The 15,553-nt window shown below is 42.1% G+C and overlaps 5 protein-coding genes across 8 annotated transcripts; 2 read left to right on the top strand and 3 right to left on the bottom strand.

Moving 5' to 3' along the window:
* Nucleotides 1–9: 9 nt before the first annotated feature.
* Nucleotides 10–3,298, bottom strand: LOC120894294 (NADPH oxidase 4-like). 2 transcript variants are annotated; one of them, XM_040296800.1, is made up of 11 exons: nt 2,776–3,298; nt 2,424–2,681; nt 2,256–2,312; nt 1,984–2,182; nt 1,816–1,913; nt 1,553–1,734; nt 1,108–1,492; nt 787–1,046; nt 614–719; nt 382–557; nt 10–317 (listed from the first exon to the last, which is right to left on the bottom strand). In XM_040296800.1, the coding sequence occupies exons 2-11, from the start codon at nt 2,484–2,486 to the stop codon at nt 197–199; spliced, it is 1,647 nt and encodes a 548-aa protein (XP_040152734.1). In that variant the 5' UTR covers nt 2,487–2,681; nt 2,776–3,298; the 3' UTR covers nt 10–196. The 2 variants fall into 2 exon arrangements, with proteins under 2 accessions (XP_040152734.1, XP_040152732.1); XM_040296798.1 differs by having other exon boundaries at nt 2,256–2,351; nt 2,776–3,297.
* A 3,363-nt stretch (nt 3,299–6,661) lies between these two features.
* Nucleotides 6,662–9,087, top strand: LOC120898414 (terminal uridylyltransferase Tailor-like). 2 transcript variants are annotated; one of them, XM_040304243.1, is made up of 4 exons: nt 6,662–6,841; nt 6,939–8,037; nt 8,119–8,246; nt 8,371–8,522. In XM_040304243.1, exons 1-4 carry the CDS (start codon nt 6,839–6,841, stop codon nt 8,401–8,403), a joined length of 1,263 nt encoding a protein of 420 aa, XP_040160177.1. In that variant the 5' UTR covers nt 6,662–6,838; the 3' UTR covers nt 8,404–8,522. The 2 variants fall into 2 exon arrangements, with proteins under 2 accessions (XP_040160177.1, XP_040160176.1); XM_040304242.1 differs by having other exon boundaries at nt 6,667–6,841; nt 8,119–8,277; nt 8,371–9,087.
* An 84-nt stretch (nt 9,088–9,171) lies between these two features.
* On the bottom strand, nt 9,172–12,352 carry LOC120898413. Of its 2 annotated transcripts, XM_040304241.1 has the most exons (5): nt 12,097–12,352; nt 11,634–12,024; nt 11,252–11,559; nt 9,952–11,153; nt 9,172–9,695 (listed from the first exon to the last, which is right to left on the bottom strand). In XM_040304241.1, exons 1-4 carry the CDS (start codon nt 12,221–12,223, stop codon nt 9,955–9,957), a joined length of 2,025 nt encoding a protein of 674 aa, XP_040160175.1. In that variant the 5' UTR covers nt 12,224–12,352; the 3' UTR covers nt 9,172–9,695; nt 9,952–9,954. The 2 variants fall into 2 exon arrangements, with proteins under 2 accessions (XP_040160175.1, XP_040160174.1); XM_040304240.1 differs by having other exon boundaries at nt 9,172–11,153; nt 12,097–12,351.
* Nucleotides 12,353–12,533: 181 nt separating this feature from the next.
* LOC120898415 (terminal uridylyltransferase Tailor-like) lies at nt 12,534–14,638 on the top strand. Its single transcript, XM_040304244.1, has 4 exons — nt 12,534–12,808; nt 12,876–13,857; nt 13,926–14,084; nt 14,151–14,638. Exons 1-4 carry the CDS (start codon nt 12,806–12,808, stop codon nt 14,612–14,614), a joined length of 1,608 nt encoding a protein of 535 aa, XP_040160178.1. The 5' UTR covers nt 12,534–12,805; the 3' UTR covers nt 14,615–14,638.
* Nucleotides 14,602–15,463, bottom strand: LOC120898416 (39S ribosomal protein L51, mitochondrial). The gene is made up of 3 exons (XM_040304245.1): nt 15,329–15,463; nt 15,041–15,250; nt 14,602–14,968 (listed from the first exon to the last, which is right to left on the bottom strand). The coding sequence occupies exons 2-3, from the start codon at nt 15,241–15,243 to the stop codon at nt 14,680–14,682; spliced, it is 492 nt and encodes a 163-aa protein (XP_040160179.1). The 5' UTR covers nt 15,244–15,250; nt 15,329–15,463; the 3' UTR covers nt 14,602–14,679.
* Nucleotides 15,464–15,553: the final 90 nt, after the last annotated feature.

The raw sequence follows: 15,553 nt of genomic DNA, 5'->3' as shown, positions 1-15,553 counted from the left end.
ACAACCAAATGACGCAGACAAATCTATTTTTATTTCTTTTCATGGCAGCATTGCAATGTTCTGCTGAGTACTTTCACTGGTAAAACACACAACCACAGATGACAAGTGACGTAGAAAGAGTTCGTATTTGTGTGTTAGGTATAAGAGTTCAAATAAGTATACTACACACTCATATGATCACACATCCAGGACGGCATTATCCGAACCCTTCGTGGAAGTAGCTTAGCTTACAGCCATGCTTGCTGTACTCCTTGCACTTGAGACGAATTTCCTTCGTCAGTTCCTTTGGTCCGCAGCTAAAAACGGACACCGATTTTCTGCAAACGAAAACGACATTCGATTACTGTGATTTGCCGAAATCTATGCCACGCCAGACCATACTTGGGATAGAGTGTGACCAGATCGATAAACACGTCGTTCCAGTTCGGGCGTCCCCGGTGCATGCGCGATTTGATCGAAGGCATGTCGCCAAAACATTCCACCAGCAGATGTTCGTCGTAGTTTTGCGTCCAGTACAGCTTCACCCAGAAGCGGTCCGGTTTGTTTTGGCTCCAGAACTAAAATTGGTGGTTTGTGTTAAAGAAAACAAAAACCTCGAAAGAATCTCACTCACCTTCTCCTGTAAACGTGCGATCTCGTCTGAAAACCACAGAAACGTTTCCAAATTACGTGCAATCCAAACCAGATGCACCCTGGCCGGTTGATCGACATTGGAGCTTCTGAAAAACATAAATAACAATAAAACATTTCTTTTAACACCTACTGCCATTTAACACTACTACTTACAACAGCAATCGCATGATCGTTACAAAAGGTGTAATGCCAACACCAGCACCGACAAATAAAATTCTCTTGCAATCGAGCATATTGCTCATGACGGACGGGTACGGTCCATCCAACAAGAACTCGATCCTTCGGTACGGATCAACACCACCAAGATTGCGCTTGCACTGTTCCCTCTGCACGATCCGATCATATAGCTCCTCCGTCCAGTCTCCTCGCACCTTGATCGTGAGCGTAATATCATTACGTCCCTCAATGGGAAGCTTAAAAAGGATAGCGATGATAAATATATCTCTTGGAACACTTTTCCCCTAACACTCTTACCTCCGTTATTGTAAATGGATGCCATTCGAGGGTGGAAATTGCTGGACACTGCAACAGTACGTACTGGCCGGGAAGGATTTTGACCATTGCCTTGCGACAAAACTGTAACCGAAGGTGTATTGCATGTCCTGCCATTGCGTACGTCTGCACCGTTGTAACACGGTAGCGCTCCGAATGAGATGTAAGGTAGCGAAAGGAGATATCGGCTAGATAGATCGCTAAGCCCACCAACGGCCAAATCCATGCACGTTTTGTACCGGCCGAAAATTGGGGCGGTTCCTCACACAGTACCAGCAAGTCTTCGTTGCTGTGCAGCGTTACATTATCGACCAGATCACACATGATCTTATGCTTGTCGACATTTGTTTGATGCTTGATGATGTTACTGAAATATGGTTACAATCGATCAATAGCGTCGTTTAGCGTACTTCCTCCATGTACTAACCTTAGTGGATGGTAGAACATCATCCCGTAAAATACGAGAAACAGATGGTGTGAGGTGAAGAAGCTGTTGTAGAAACGATCGCGCATCGATCGACGAGCTAGGTACGCCATTGCCGCCAGCGTAAGCAGCATGATGCAGCCCGAAAACCCGGTCGGTGTAGCAAACAGCAACCGAAGGACGTTCTAAACGTTCAACGCGGGAAAATCAATAAATCAATAATCTCACTGCTAAAATTGTCTACCGCAACGGTAGAGGAAACTTACGTCATCTGGTCCATTTGCCCAATTTATTTCCCGATAGCGTTCGTCGTAATTGTCAATAAAGTTGACGATGTTCACAAAATGTGCCACACTATGTACAACTAATAATAATATGTTGAAAGTAGAATGTAGTTGCGTGTACCAAAATCAATACAATACTGTTTAACTTACTCGCAACGATCAGCAAACTACATCCCAATATCAGATGCAGCACCTTCGTCTTCTCGAGATAGTGTACCAATAGTCGGGTAGAGCATCGGCCAAACAGCTTGTGCAGAAGCAAATTAAATGTCTTGCACGTGGGCAGTGTTATTAGGGCCATAGTCACGTTAAGTACCGGAGCGGTTCCACGCGAAACACATAGCCCGTTCTGAGGAGTTCAAAAAATATATTTTGTTATACGGACAGTTGGGTATCGTCGTATTGTACACCTCGCTACTGACCCCAAGTATTCGGCTGAGATAGTAGTACTCCACATCGTGATGGTAGTTGCTGAATGCCTTACAGAAAACGACAAAATTGAACCCTGTCCATAGAAGCTACCGTCGAATTGTTGCAAAAAAGGTCTCACAAGTTTATGGAATTATTGTACAGCTGAAAACAAAACTTACCGCTATGATGTATTTGAACATAAAGTTCCTGGATGAGTGATATATTTTGTTCACACGCTCCATCGTAAATTATTGCTGGTCAGCTGTGCTGACTCCTCCATTCAGCTAGCAACCAGCACCAATCCCAGATGTTACCCGTGCCCCCCAGTCCACTCCGGACACAATTATTACACTGTCGATTAGCTATGTTACGACGATTGTTTATACACGTTGTCGAACCCAATCAGATGTTATGTGGACGTCCAGCGCGATCGGTCACTGTTTGAGTACCAAAAATAGAACATCAAATGCACGCTTCCTCCCCACACATCTTGCACATCTGTTTCGCGCTTGATGAAAGCACTGCACTCACCATAGATGAATTGTAGGCTAAAAAAGGAAGAAACAAACTCCAAAAAGCCTCGATGGCTTGGATATTCTTGGCTATTACCCGGCCAGCAATATTAGGCACACTTATCTTGCTAACGGTTATCGGTCAAATACCTTTCGCGTGGATTATGCTTATCGGCTTATATAGGCCACAATTTTCCATATCGTATTTGATACACATCGCATGTATGTTTCCCAAATAAAAAACCTTCAACATTTATAAGCACACACAACAGTCTTAACCTTCACTCTTTGTATCGGTGTTATGATCGGCCTAACGGGGCAATTAAAACGCACCACCAGAAGCACGCCTGTCCCGGGTGTCGGTATCCAATCGCGACTTTCCACGACAATGGTTCCCTTTCTACTGCGTGTTTCTGTTTTTGTGGTGGTCTGCATGATCTCGTCGACTCGCCGACTGGCAACGATCGTACGATTTTCGTTTTCACCAGACGCCTGTGCGCGGACCTTCCCGTAACACGCGTTCCATTACCGGCCCAACGCCGTCGTGAGTTCGAAGGGTACAATCCATCACACTACCCGATGGAGCATTTTGCTTGCGTCTGCAAGACAAAGTCGGGAACCAACATAAACCTTCCTTTTACGCACATTTTGCACACCACGAAGATTTGCTCTCCCTCCTACACACTTTTACCGAACGTTAAGCCACAGTTATCGCAGGTCAATGTCGTACTGGGTAGTTTGAGAAAAAAATTAATGTTGAATTAATAAAAAAAAATAACAAAAAAATGAATGTTTAGATGGTTTTTTCATTCAAAGTCGTAATCTGACTTACAAGTCGTTAGTACAAGTTGTTCTTCCACGAGTTTTCGTGGTTTAAAAAAACATAAAGGTGAATGAAAAAAATCTTAAAACAATTAAGTGTTTCTGAAATCATCATGGGATTAAATTGATAACATATCCAGCAAGCCCAACTGAACATGTTAATACCGGTTGGCCTATGGTAGACACCATGGGACATTAAGCATACCTTTTGGTTATTATAATTAAAAATAAATGTACATATTGTTAGGTTCTTGCCAATAAGCAGGTATTTTGAAATCTTCTTCTTCTTCTTCTTTGGCCTGCCTGTACCCACTTGTGGGCTTTTGGCTTTCAGTGACTAATTCATTCCCCCCCATAGCAGGATAGTCAGTCCTACGTATGGCGGCGCGGTCTATTTGGGGATTGAACCCATGACGGGCATGTTGTTAAGTCGTACGAGTTGACGACTGTACTACGAGACCGGCTTAGTAATAGTTGTTTAATATCTACACTTTTGCTTGCAACAACCCTCAAAAGATACATATTTGATTTAAGAACTCTTTTATGTAATCTTGATTGCTCCAATTACTCATTACTCAAATATTGTCTTATTATACGCTATACATAACTCAAATATTGTCTCTGCTATGCTTGTAATCAAGTACTCGGACAATCTTTCATTTTCGCAGTATTGTATATTATTTCTTTTCTTGATGTTTCCCGTTCCAGTTGATCTAACACCAAACCTCATGAAACGCCATACTGATATCTGGATGGCATTGATTACCCAAAAACCATGTACAATATTTCTCGTGTATCAAACGGAACAAGCTATCCAGGCCATCAAATATCAAGGATCACGGCCAACACAAACGAAATTAATTTAAGCACTAAAGGTCAAACTTAACCCAAGTACCACAGACTAAGCTTAAACGATAGGAAAATTGAATGTACATACAAAAAAACCCCGAAAGCTTCGAAGGTTCACTGGATTATTCATTCAATAGATCGCTTTTTAATCATGCCCAAATAGCCAGCTCGTGCTTTTTAGTTGATTTGGGGCTGTTTAACTAAAAATTGTTCCGATATCGTACTTTTTGGGTGAATAAGAGATGAAGCCATACTTGGTGTAACCATTAAGCTTTTTAACAAGCTATCGGTACTCTTTGGAACTTTTCGGCTGATTAGTCTGATGTGTATGATTCGTGATGAAACTCGATGGCTTTTTAAAAAGATGTACCGAACATGGTGGAACTTCATAGCTTTTTAGTACAATGTATCGGTACAAGTCAATGGCTCTTGTCAAAGTGTCAAAGACTACCGCCGTCAATCATCTGGAAGTTGCTGAACTAGTTAGATTTGTGAAATGAAGAAGAAACATGGAGTTAAGTAATTATGTTTTTTTTTTAGTAAAATATGTGAAATCAAGTGAAACTCAAGAGCATGTAGAGTTTTAAAATAATAATAAAACAATGCACATAATAAAAACACGTCTTAAGACACAAAAAATCCCCGGCACCCTGGCATAAGGAAGCTGGTTAAGCGCGATTTAGAAGGACCACCTGGAACTTTGATGCTGTTTAACTACTCCAAAAGGCGAATTTAAGTAGTGATCTTTAGCGTACCAAGGCTGCTTAAGCAATTTTGGCTATTTGGGTTTGGGTTACCTAAGCGCCACAGATTAAGCATAAATGACTGTAAAATCAAATATCAGTTCAGAGGGAATGAGAAAGCTCGCAAAGCAAAGAAAGCTCCGCTGTGTGGTTATCCCACCAACAGGTGGAGCCACCAGCTTTTTAGCTATTTTTGGAATGCATTAGGTAAGCAATACGGCCGAAACCGTTGTTTCTGAAAAAAGAATGTATGAGTCGTTTGCCGTCTGCTAAACGAAGTCTTTTTTATTCCGTTTAGGTTGAGAGGTTGAGTCATTTAGAACCCGTTTAGTGGTCGTTTAGTGGAGTTGTGGCACTTGGGATTATGCACGTAGGGTGTGATTTTAGCCATTTAATTTTTTATAGGATTCTGACATACATAGAACGTCGATTATCCGGAGGCGGATTAATCGGAGGGCGGCTTAACCGTGCACATAAATGTGACAGCTGTTCAAACGTACGGCGAACATTTGCAGCGATAGTCAAGTGGGCAACCAGTCTGTTGTGCAGCTTTGTAGTGGCTAGTGGTATTTTCGAAATTCATTTTTGTTCCTGAACAGTCACTAAACCTATACTTTTTGATTAAAATAATATTCTTCTAACGATTAAACGATTGATTCAAGATAAAATAATCATAAAACTAGTGGATTTTATAATTTTCATTTGAATTTGACATTCCCCAAGCGCCACAGATTAAGCTTAAACGACTGGAAAATTGAATATCCATAGAAAAAAATGAAAGCTCCACAGCTTCATTGGTTTGATCAATAGATGGCGTATTACAACTCATCATTATATTGTTATCCTTTTCTTGCAATGTGTTTCGACAAGTTTCACCTAATCATGACCTATATAGCCTTATAACTTTCTGAGCAAAAATCTATATGAATGGTCGTGTGGTCAGATACGTGGGTATGCTGGTGGTATCCGTTGGAGTTTAGTATTTAAACAATCGTATCGTCGTTCTAGTTCTAGCGATGCGTAACTTCAATGCGAAACCATGCAACAGTACAGAGGAAATGAGAAAGCTCTCCTCCAAGCGATGAAGCTCAACTTGTTGGGGTATCCCACCAACAGAGAGCGCCACCAGCTTTTTTGCTATTTTTAGAATGCATGAGTCGTTTGCCGTCTGCTAAACGAAGTCTTTCTATATTCCGTTTAGGTAGAGAACTTGAGTCGTTTAGAAGCCGTTTAGTGGTCGTTTAGTGGATTTGTGGCACTTGGGTCCTTGGACCATTATCCGTGCAAGTCGATTAACCGGCAATCGTCCGGTCCCGAGCTGCCCGAATAATCGACGTTCTACTGTAATATAACAATTACAGCAGTGGTACTAATTAGATATTTGATCTATATAGAAAACCGCGTTTCTCCGAATCCACGTAAGTCGAGAACCGCGTATCTCGTGAACAGACTGTAATATCGGCAAAACAGATTTAAAACTCAAACGACATCAGCGAGAGCACCGCCTAAGTTGCTTATTCACATTTTCGTATGTGTATGTGTGTGTAGGAATACGCGCGCGAATAGTTGACATTTATTGAACGAGTTCAAATCATTTGTTTATGTGATTCCTGTTGTATCGCTACACCTAACCTTTACATTGTGGTCGTCTTTATTTATTGCAACAAAATGGTAAGAAAAACTGAATATATATCGATTTAAAATGAATCACGTTTGTTCATTTACTCCAATAATAGCATCTGTTTTCTTCTTTATCTTCTTATTACAGAACTATTTAGCAACTAACTTATTGATCGAATCTCTAACGCTCAATCTGGCGTCCTACAAACCGGGTCTCAAAAACATCGACACTTTTACCATGAACCAGATAGAAAAGCTGATGAAAAAACTGGAACTATTCCTAGCCACTAGCAATCTTGTTCAATGCGAAGAAGATGAATTGCAAAGGGATAAGATTATGATGAGTTTTTATCAGCAACCGGATACGGTACGTTGCCGGCATTGTAATGAAAGCTTCTCCGAAAATGTAGCATCAACGCAGCACATCCAAAACAATGAAGAAAACGAGCAAAAACCCAAACTCAAAGCAATTTCCGTGAACAATCCGGTAGCCGAACCGAAGAAAACCGAACTCATAGAAATCCCTGCGAACGATCCTGAAAAGAGACTGAAAACCGAAATCGTAGAAATCCCCCAGAACGTTACTCAGACGAAACCGATAGGCAATGATCGCAATGACACTCTTGCAAATGATCGCAAAAACATACAGATTGAGAACCATACCAATGCTAACACTGAGATTAGTGCTAAAAAGATGCCGAAACAAAAAGAAATTAAGCCACAAGTAAACTATATGAAAAGAAGATGCTTGCCGAGACTGAATTTTAAGATGAGCAAAGATATGAAGAATTTCTTTAAGCAAGACATCATGACGGTTCTTGAAATGGCTGTGGCGGAGAGCGATAAAGTTAAAAGCGCTGTTGAGAACAAAAAGGTGCAGGAACAGTTGGTAGAATGCCTAAAGCCGCACTACCCAGCAGTCAAATGCTATCCGTTTGGGTCTCGCGTCATCGGGACTGGTTCTTATACGAGTGATCTGGACATTTTCGTCGATCTGCAAGAAGTGTACTATGGGCGAAACGATAAGCCCGGCTTGGAAAGTATAACGGAATCGATCCTGAAGGTAGAGAAAATCCTAAAAAATACAAAGCAGTGGACTATCGACGAAATCATCCTGAATTCACGCGTACCGTTGCTGAAAGTCATCAATCACCGCTTCAATATGAAATGTGATTTAACGTTCAGCAATGGATTGGCGCACCGAAACTCATTATTGTTGGAGTACTTGTTAAATTTACAACCCTCAAGTAAGCCTTGTAGCCATCGAGTACTGAATGAAATGTATTTGAACCAAGTATTTAATATAGTTTTAATGTGTTCAATTGCAGGTCGTATGTTGGTGTGCTATCTGAAGAAATGGAACCGAGAAAAATATCTGAATGGGTATACTATCTCACTGATGGTAATTTATTTCTTACAATTGATGGGTTGGCTGCCAAATGTGTCAACACTTCAGGTAGATCCACAAAATGACGTCATTATAGATGGTAAAATATTATGTTCTTTATGTATTGTTGTTCTATTGTTAGTTTTCTGCTCTTACAATCATCATAAATATCAATTAATTTTTGTACTTGCAGGTTGGAATGCGGGATTTGCGACGCCGACCTTAGAAGAATTGAACCACAAATCGAAACCATTTGAAATAATAGTCTTAGTAGAAGAATTCTTTCACTTTTACGGTTTTTATGCCAACTTTATCGTACTCGAAATTGAAGTGATTAGCCCATTTCATGTGGAGTCTTGTAGTGTAAAAACTCTTTTGAAGAGTGATTTCGAGTCGCCTCATTACTCTAAAGTACCATCCCAATTTAAACGGTTGAAGCAGTACTTGCTAAAACATAAAAATGACACAAATCCTAGACACCAATTTGCTTACAATAGGCCACTTGTCGTACAGGATCCATTCGAGCTTTCTCACAACGTAGCAAAAGGTATTTCCCCCGAGATGGCCGGACGGATAATACGTTTATTTGAAATGAGCGAACGAAAAATAAAATATCATGTATACGGGATGGAATATTTCTTACCCAAGGAAGAGATATGGTAATATTTTAAACCTTGGGAAATATCTCGCTTTTATTTAATAATATCTTTTCATTTACAAACCTCAACTTTGATATCTCTTAAAAGAAGCTTCGCTGTTAACATTCTCACTTCAGCACATTCGACTGATAAGGCCATGCTTCTAAAGATTCTCTATGTAGCTTAGTTTTACATCGCTGCATGCACCCGAACTCTGATGGGCTGCATCTAAGCCTGTCTCAAAATTCACTGCATTCCTCAAGTTGTCCAATAATTTGAACTTTTTATTAATTTTTGATATATGTCTCATATGTTATACATAAAGGAAAGAATTAAGTAAATTAAATCACCATTCGTATGTTCATGAAGTTTATACAGTTTATTTCCTAAAAATAAAACAATTATTTCTAATGAAATCTCCAATACTTGGTACGGCAAGATGTGTATCAAAATGTATTTCTCATATTTTTTAAATAATGTAAGTGTGAACATTGATGTGTCAGAAATAAATGAACGTATAAAAAAAAACTTAATATAGATGTATTACTGGTATTCAGTGTAGCTCGTACCCAACGGAAAATCAGCCAGAGGTCATATTACTTCCAGAGATTTATCTTACGATCCAGCCATCGTTCTTTTCTTTATCTCTGGATCCAGCCATCGTTCCCATCGCGATCAGCTTTATTGGAATCGTTTTGCGAAGCGGAACCAGTACAGAAAGAGGTTTCCGTGATCAGGAATACTGCCTTAGTTACGGAGGCGGGAAAGTAAAGTTCTTACTTGCTTTAATGATGCAGCCCAACGACATCGACCATAAATTGGGCGACAAGCGGTACATTGACGACTGCGTCGGTTTGTGAGTTCATACGTGGAAAAGCGGCTGATGGAAGTGAAGGACCTTGTATTAGTTTTGCCTATTTTTGTTTCGAGTTGCAGGAGGTCTGCACGAAAAAAACAATATAGAACTGATATAGACTTCTCAAGCGTTTGATAGCTGTTGCGGAAAGCTGCAACATCATCAAAACTTTGATAAATTCCCCTCCAAATACCGAACATAACTACTACTCAATATTTACCTTCCTGAACCGAAACAAACCAACTTTGCGCATTGGTGGAGAAGCACATGTTGTACTTACTTATTATTTGTGAACAATATAAGTATGCAGCAACGGCACAAACATGAATTCCCCTTCATTTTCCATTTCCACTGCAGCCAATTTGCACATTAAAGTACTGCTGGAGAAAGATTTCAGCGCGACTGTATCCAAATCGGCCATGTTAGCCGAATAAATATTTGCCTCAGTCGAGGGGTAAGGTTCTGTAAAGGCAATCATTTGCTTGGAGAACGTGTACCCTTGCACGATGACGGTTCCTTCTGCTTTTGTGGCCGATTCGTACCTGATCACTTCGCCCAAGTCGGTCATACACCATTGGTCGCGAACATTTTTTCGTAGAATGAAGCCCCGCCGTAAGGTCGCTATGGTGTCAGCACCAACCGTGCACACTGATTGCTCATCTGCCGGGCTACTTTCGGGCTTGGCAAAATGCACCTGTTGCAGTTCCAGCACACGATGAACCGCTTGCACTAGGTTACACCTCCCGGAACGCATCAACTTTTTCAGGTCGAGCAGGAATGCTTGAAAAACAGAAGCCGATAAAGTATGTAACGCATCGAATCTGCGAACATCGTCATGAATGTGCAGCAAATTATGCACGTTGCTGTCTAATAGTTCTGGGCTGTACACGTTTCCATAAGCTTCCACAAACCTGTGCAATAAATCATCAGCCATTGCCCATTTGTCGCGATGGTACGAGGTGGACAGGAAAGTAACCGCCAAGAACAACAACATAAAATGTTGGTACGCTGCCTCGTTAAGTCGGCCCTTTAGAACCACGAAACCAGCAACCAACAGAAACATTCTATGCTCTGAAGCTTTCCAGAGGGGAACGTACCGAAGGTCGCGCAGTTTATGCTGAAAGTCTGAAGGAAGCTTCAACAGTCGTAAGTGCGCCGACACTTCACGTTGTTGCTGTGGTGTTAACATGCTCTGTCCGCCAGGAAACCCTTCCATCCACAACTGCATTAATTTCGCCTCAACACCCTTATAGATCAGTTGCACTTCTTCGGCCGCAATCAAATCGCGTATGATGTCACAGCGATCCATTGTCGTAAGGGGCGTAGGATTGATCACATGGGTCGGGTATTTATCTTCGCAAAAATCTTCATGATTTCGTGACTGGCGCTCTGCATCATATCGGAAAAATATTTGGTTTTGTTCCATTTCCCCTTCGATTGTGCACTTCATACAGGCACTAAAGGCATTGCGCGGTTCAACACCTGTAAGAAAATTTATCAAAAATTAGTTATTAATTACACTGCAAATAGATCATATGTAATTAAGTGTGATCTTTACCAGCACGCTAACCAGCACCTACCTGAAATAAATGCACGCGCTGGAACGTCTGCTATAATCGAACGCGGGCACACCCAGTAAGCGCGAGCTCCTATGATCACTTTTGTCCTATTCAGCTTGTTCATTTCCTCCACAAACGGCCGTAAAAACTCTTCGACGAATACCGGTTGTGATTCGCCACAAAACATGGCAACTGTCATCACCGGAGTATTCGGATCGTTATTAATCTTCATGAGGATCGGCCAAAATTGGCTCCGACTACTTTTACGCAGTGGCAGGCCGTCCACAAAAAAGTCCAACTCAAATCCTTCCTGAATTGGCTGAACTTTGCTATAATAAAAACGATGAATAGGATAAGTGCATGGCCATAAGTGTACGGTGATCAATGAATACCACATTCTTACCGAAAATATGATAGCAGGCTTTTTTCAATACCCTGGTACCACAGCTGCCCACCTGCAATTGACGTTAGCACTATTTCCGGTGCTGTGGGCGCTGGTGTGCTCATGAACGCCCGTGCATCTTGGGGCATTTGGAGATTATGCTGTCGCAAATGATCCAGCAAACAGTTCAAACTGCTATGAGGTAGCCCACTTTGCAAAGCCCACATCCTCAACCCATCCTCGAACGAAAGGTCCCCGTACGGAGCATCTGACGTTGCCTCTTCGACATACATATCATCCGAGTCGTTTTCCTCTCCGCTGTTTTGGCACACCGATCGTAGCGCATCAATCCCTTCCATGGGCACCGGATCGGCTTCGTGCTCGTGTGGCACAACATCATCCGCTCGGTCAGCTAAATATGGTCGCAGGAGCCATTTTTAAACAATGATCGTTTTGTCCACTCGTCCGTTCATGGGACACTTACCAACTATCCGTGGTTGCGGTTGCCAATTAAGGCGGAGTTCCCTCTCCATTTCCCCCAAACGCCGTTTATAGGCCCGGGAAGCTGCGTGGTGCACCGTGACACAAGGCGTGTCTTGGTTGGAAGCCATTTTCACGTTTCTCGCAACACTTGCGATGGACGGAAGCACACTTGTTGAAGAGCAGTTTGCTTTTGTTTATGCGTTCTATCGTTGCGCTTCAGCTTAGGCCACACACGAGAAAGATATGGCCGGCAGGCGCGCCAACATGTCAACAACTTTCATAGCCCGCTTAGGCAGCGGTCTAGCAGCAGTTGGTTATCAAATCGAACATGTCAAATCCCATACATTGTTCATGTTCGATGTCGTGTTCAATTGCTGCTAGAGCGCTGCCTTAGTCGCGGGGTAGGAAATAATACAGGGGTCGGGCAGATCGCACAACAATGTACCAGGACGGAAGGAAAAGGAGCGAGAGACAATGAGTGTTTTTGTCGCTTTGCAATGCGGTATATGTCAGCCATTTACGCGTTACAAATCACGTGAATCAGAGCACTGCCTAAGTTCCCAAGATGACATTGCAGCAATACGCGCGTACAGTTCGTTGAACGAGTTCGAATCTTTTGTTTATGTTATTCCTGTCCTATTGCTTCACCAGACCTTTTATCTGTTGTGCGCGTTTTTTTTTTTTTCTTGACCACATTTTACTGTAACAAAATGGTAAGAAGAACCGAGAAAATATTTCTTATTTAAAGCCACACTAACATGAATCACATTTATCTTCTAGTCGAAGGACTATTTAGCAACTAATTTGTTAATCGAAACACTGACGCTCAATCTGGCGTCCTACGAGCCGGGTCCCAAAACCATCGACACATTTACCCTGGACCAGATAGGAAAGCTGATGAAAAAACTGGAACAATTTCTGGCCACATGCGAGCTCGTTCCATTCGAAGAAGATGGATCGCACAGGGATAAGATTATGATGTGTTTTTATCAACAACCGGATGCAGTACGTTGCCGGCATTGTAATGAAAGTTTTACCGAATATGTAGCTGCCACAAAGCATATCCAGATACACGATCATGGAAAAGAACACAATCCCGAACACAAAGCAATGCCGGAGGACCAACCGAATGTAGCTCCTGCGAGTAATCGCGAAACCGTACAGATCGAGAACCGGCCCAATGGTAACTCTGCGACAAATGGGGAAAAGCCACAGAAACAAAGAGAATTTGTGCCCAGTTTGGACGTTCTGAAAAAGAGGTGCTTGGCGAAACAGAATTTTAAGTACAGCAAAAGTTTGAAGAAATTTCTGAAGAAAAATATCGATATGGTTATTGACATGGCGCTGGCAGAGGGCGATGAGGTTAAAAGCGCATCGGAGAACAAAATGATGGTAGAACAGTTGGTAGAATGCCTAAAACCCCATTACCCAGCAGTCAAATGCTATCCGTTTGGGTCTCGCATCGTCGGCACCGGTTGTGCTACGAGTGATCTGGACATTTTCGTCGATCTGCAAGAAGTGTACTATGGGCGAAACGATAAGCCCGGCGTGGAAAGTATAACGGAATCAATCCTGAAGGTAGAGAAAATCCTAAAAAATACAAAGCAGTGGACTATCGACGAAATCATTCTGAATTGCCGCGTGCCATTGCTAAGAGTTATTAGCCACGAATTCGGCATCCAATGTGATTTAACGTTCAGCAATGGATTGGCGCACCGAAACTCGTTGTTGCTAGAATATATGTTTGATTTGCAACCAACGTGTAAGTAAAGTTGCATCGAGCTGTTTTATATATTTCAAACAATTGTATAATCATGTTTTCAATTGCAGGTCGTATGTTGGTGTGCTATTTGAAGCAATGGAGCCGTGAAAGATCGCTGAATGGGTACACTATCTCGCTGATGGTAATCTTTCTCTTCCAACTGATGGACTGCTTACCATCCGTGGCATCACTGCAGCTAGATCCAAAAAATGACCTCATCATTGATGGTAAAATATGCTGGCTTGGTGCGTATCTGCATTCGTCAATCGGTAACTCGAGCTTGTTTTTTGCAGGTTGGAATGCAGGATTTGCGACGCCTACTTTGGAGGAACTGAACATAAAACTGGAACTGTCCGAGATGAAGGAACTAGCAGACAATTTTTTCCAGTTGTACAGTTTTCGCAGTTTTTATACCAGCTGGTTCACGCTGGAAACTCAAATCATTAGCCCTTTTCATGGACCGTCTTGGGGTTGTCCGCTGTTGAAGAAACATTTCGGCTCACCGAATTACTCTAAAGTACCGGCAACAATGGAACGGCTCAAGCGCTACCTTTTAGAACATAAACATGACACGAGCTCCAAATACCAATTTGCTTACGATAGACTATTGGTCGTGCAGGATCCGTTCGAGCTGTGCCACAATGTAGCGAAAGCCATGACCCCAGAAGTGGCCATACGGATAGTACACTCATTTGAACTGAGCGCGAAGCTGCTCTATGCAGAAAGTAACAAACAAAACCACTCTAACGTTGAATAAAGCCACCAATTTCGTTTTATTAAATGTCTATAGTAGGGGATACTAGTGCGAGTAACGATGCAATCTTACACATTCGAAAATCCTGTCTTCGTTTTCCGGTTCAGGAAGCGGTACAGATATGAAATGCGCTTCTCCATATCGCGCCATTTCGTTGGCCTGGCGACCGGGTAAATCGTCCGGCTAAGCATTTTTCGCTTTCGCAGCAGCACCTGATACTCGTTGCCGGACAAACCGCGGAGCCAAGCCGGCACAGAGTACAGCACACGGGTAGGGTGGAGCCGATCGTCGCCAAGAATATCGATATAATCGTTCTGGCCGAACAGTGCACGTTTCTCGCACCAAGCGTTCTTGGGTCTGAAAGCAAAATCATTCAAAGAACAGTCAGGGGATTCTTTATGGGTACAATAATGATTGGGAAAAACTTACTTGTAATCGGGCATTGGCAGCTTCTGTCCGTTATCTAGATGGGGTAGAAGACCCCGTTGCAGTATTTTGTCCTCATAACCGTACCGCCGAATGAGCGGTCCGCGAGCCACTTTATCGGCATGATAGCGATACCGGACAGCGGTAACCTGCGGTTTCCAGAAGCATTTTGCCAGCGATGTGAGTATGCTACCAGCAAAGGCCATTTTGTTGCTGAAGGAAGGGAATGAAAACCTTTTACCAATTAAACAAACATCTGTTTTTATCAAACTTTGTTACAAAACCACTAACCAATTCACGTTGTTTTGGCCTGTGAAAAAGAACAACAAAGTGCCTGTCAACGATTTTCAGCGAAATTCCACACATCAAACAAGGTAGATACATTCAAGGTAGGTCTTTTTAATTGCTTTCTAGAAAATGTATTGTTTGCAGCATTTTATAAACAGATTTTAACATTTATTTGTCTATGATTTCACCAGAAAATTATTTCTATACATTCATGTGCTGCCATTAATC

The sequence above is a fragment of the Anopheles arabiensis genome, chromosome 2 (genome assembly GCF_016920715.1).
Source record: "Anopheles arabiensis isolate DONGOLA chromosome 2, AaraD3, whole genome shotgun sequence".
Taxonomy (NCBI): Eukaryota; Metazoa; Arthropoda; class Insecta; order Diptera; family Culicidae; genus Anopheles; species Anopheles arabiensis.
The sequence above is the reverse complement of the archived record's forward strand: the minus strand, read 5'-3'. Positions and strand labels throughout refer to the sequence as shown.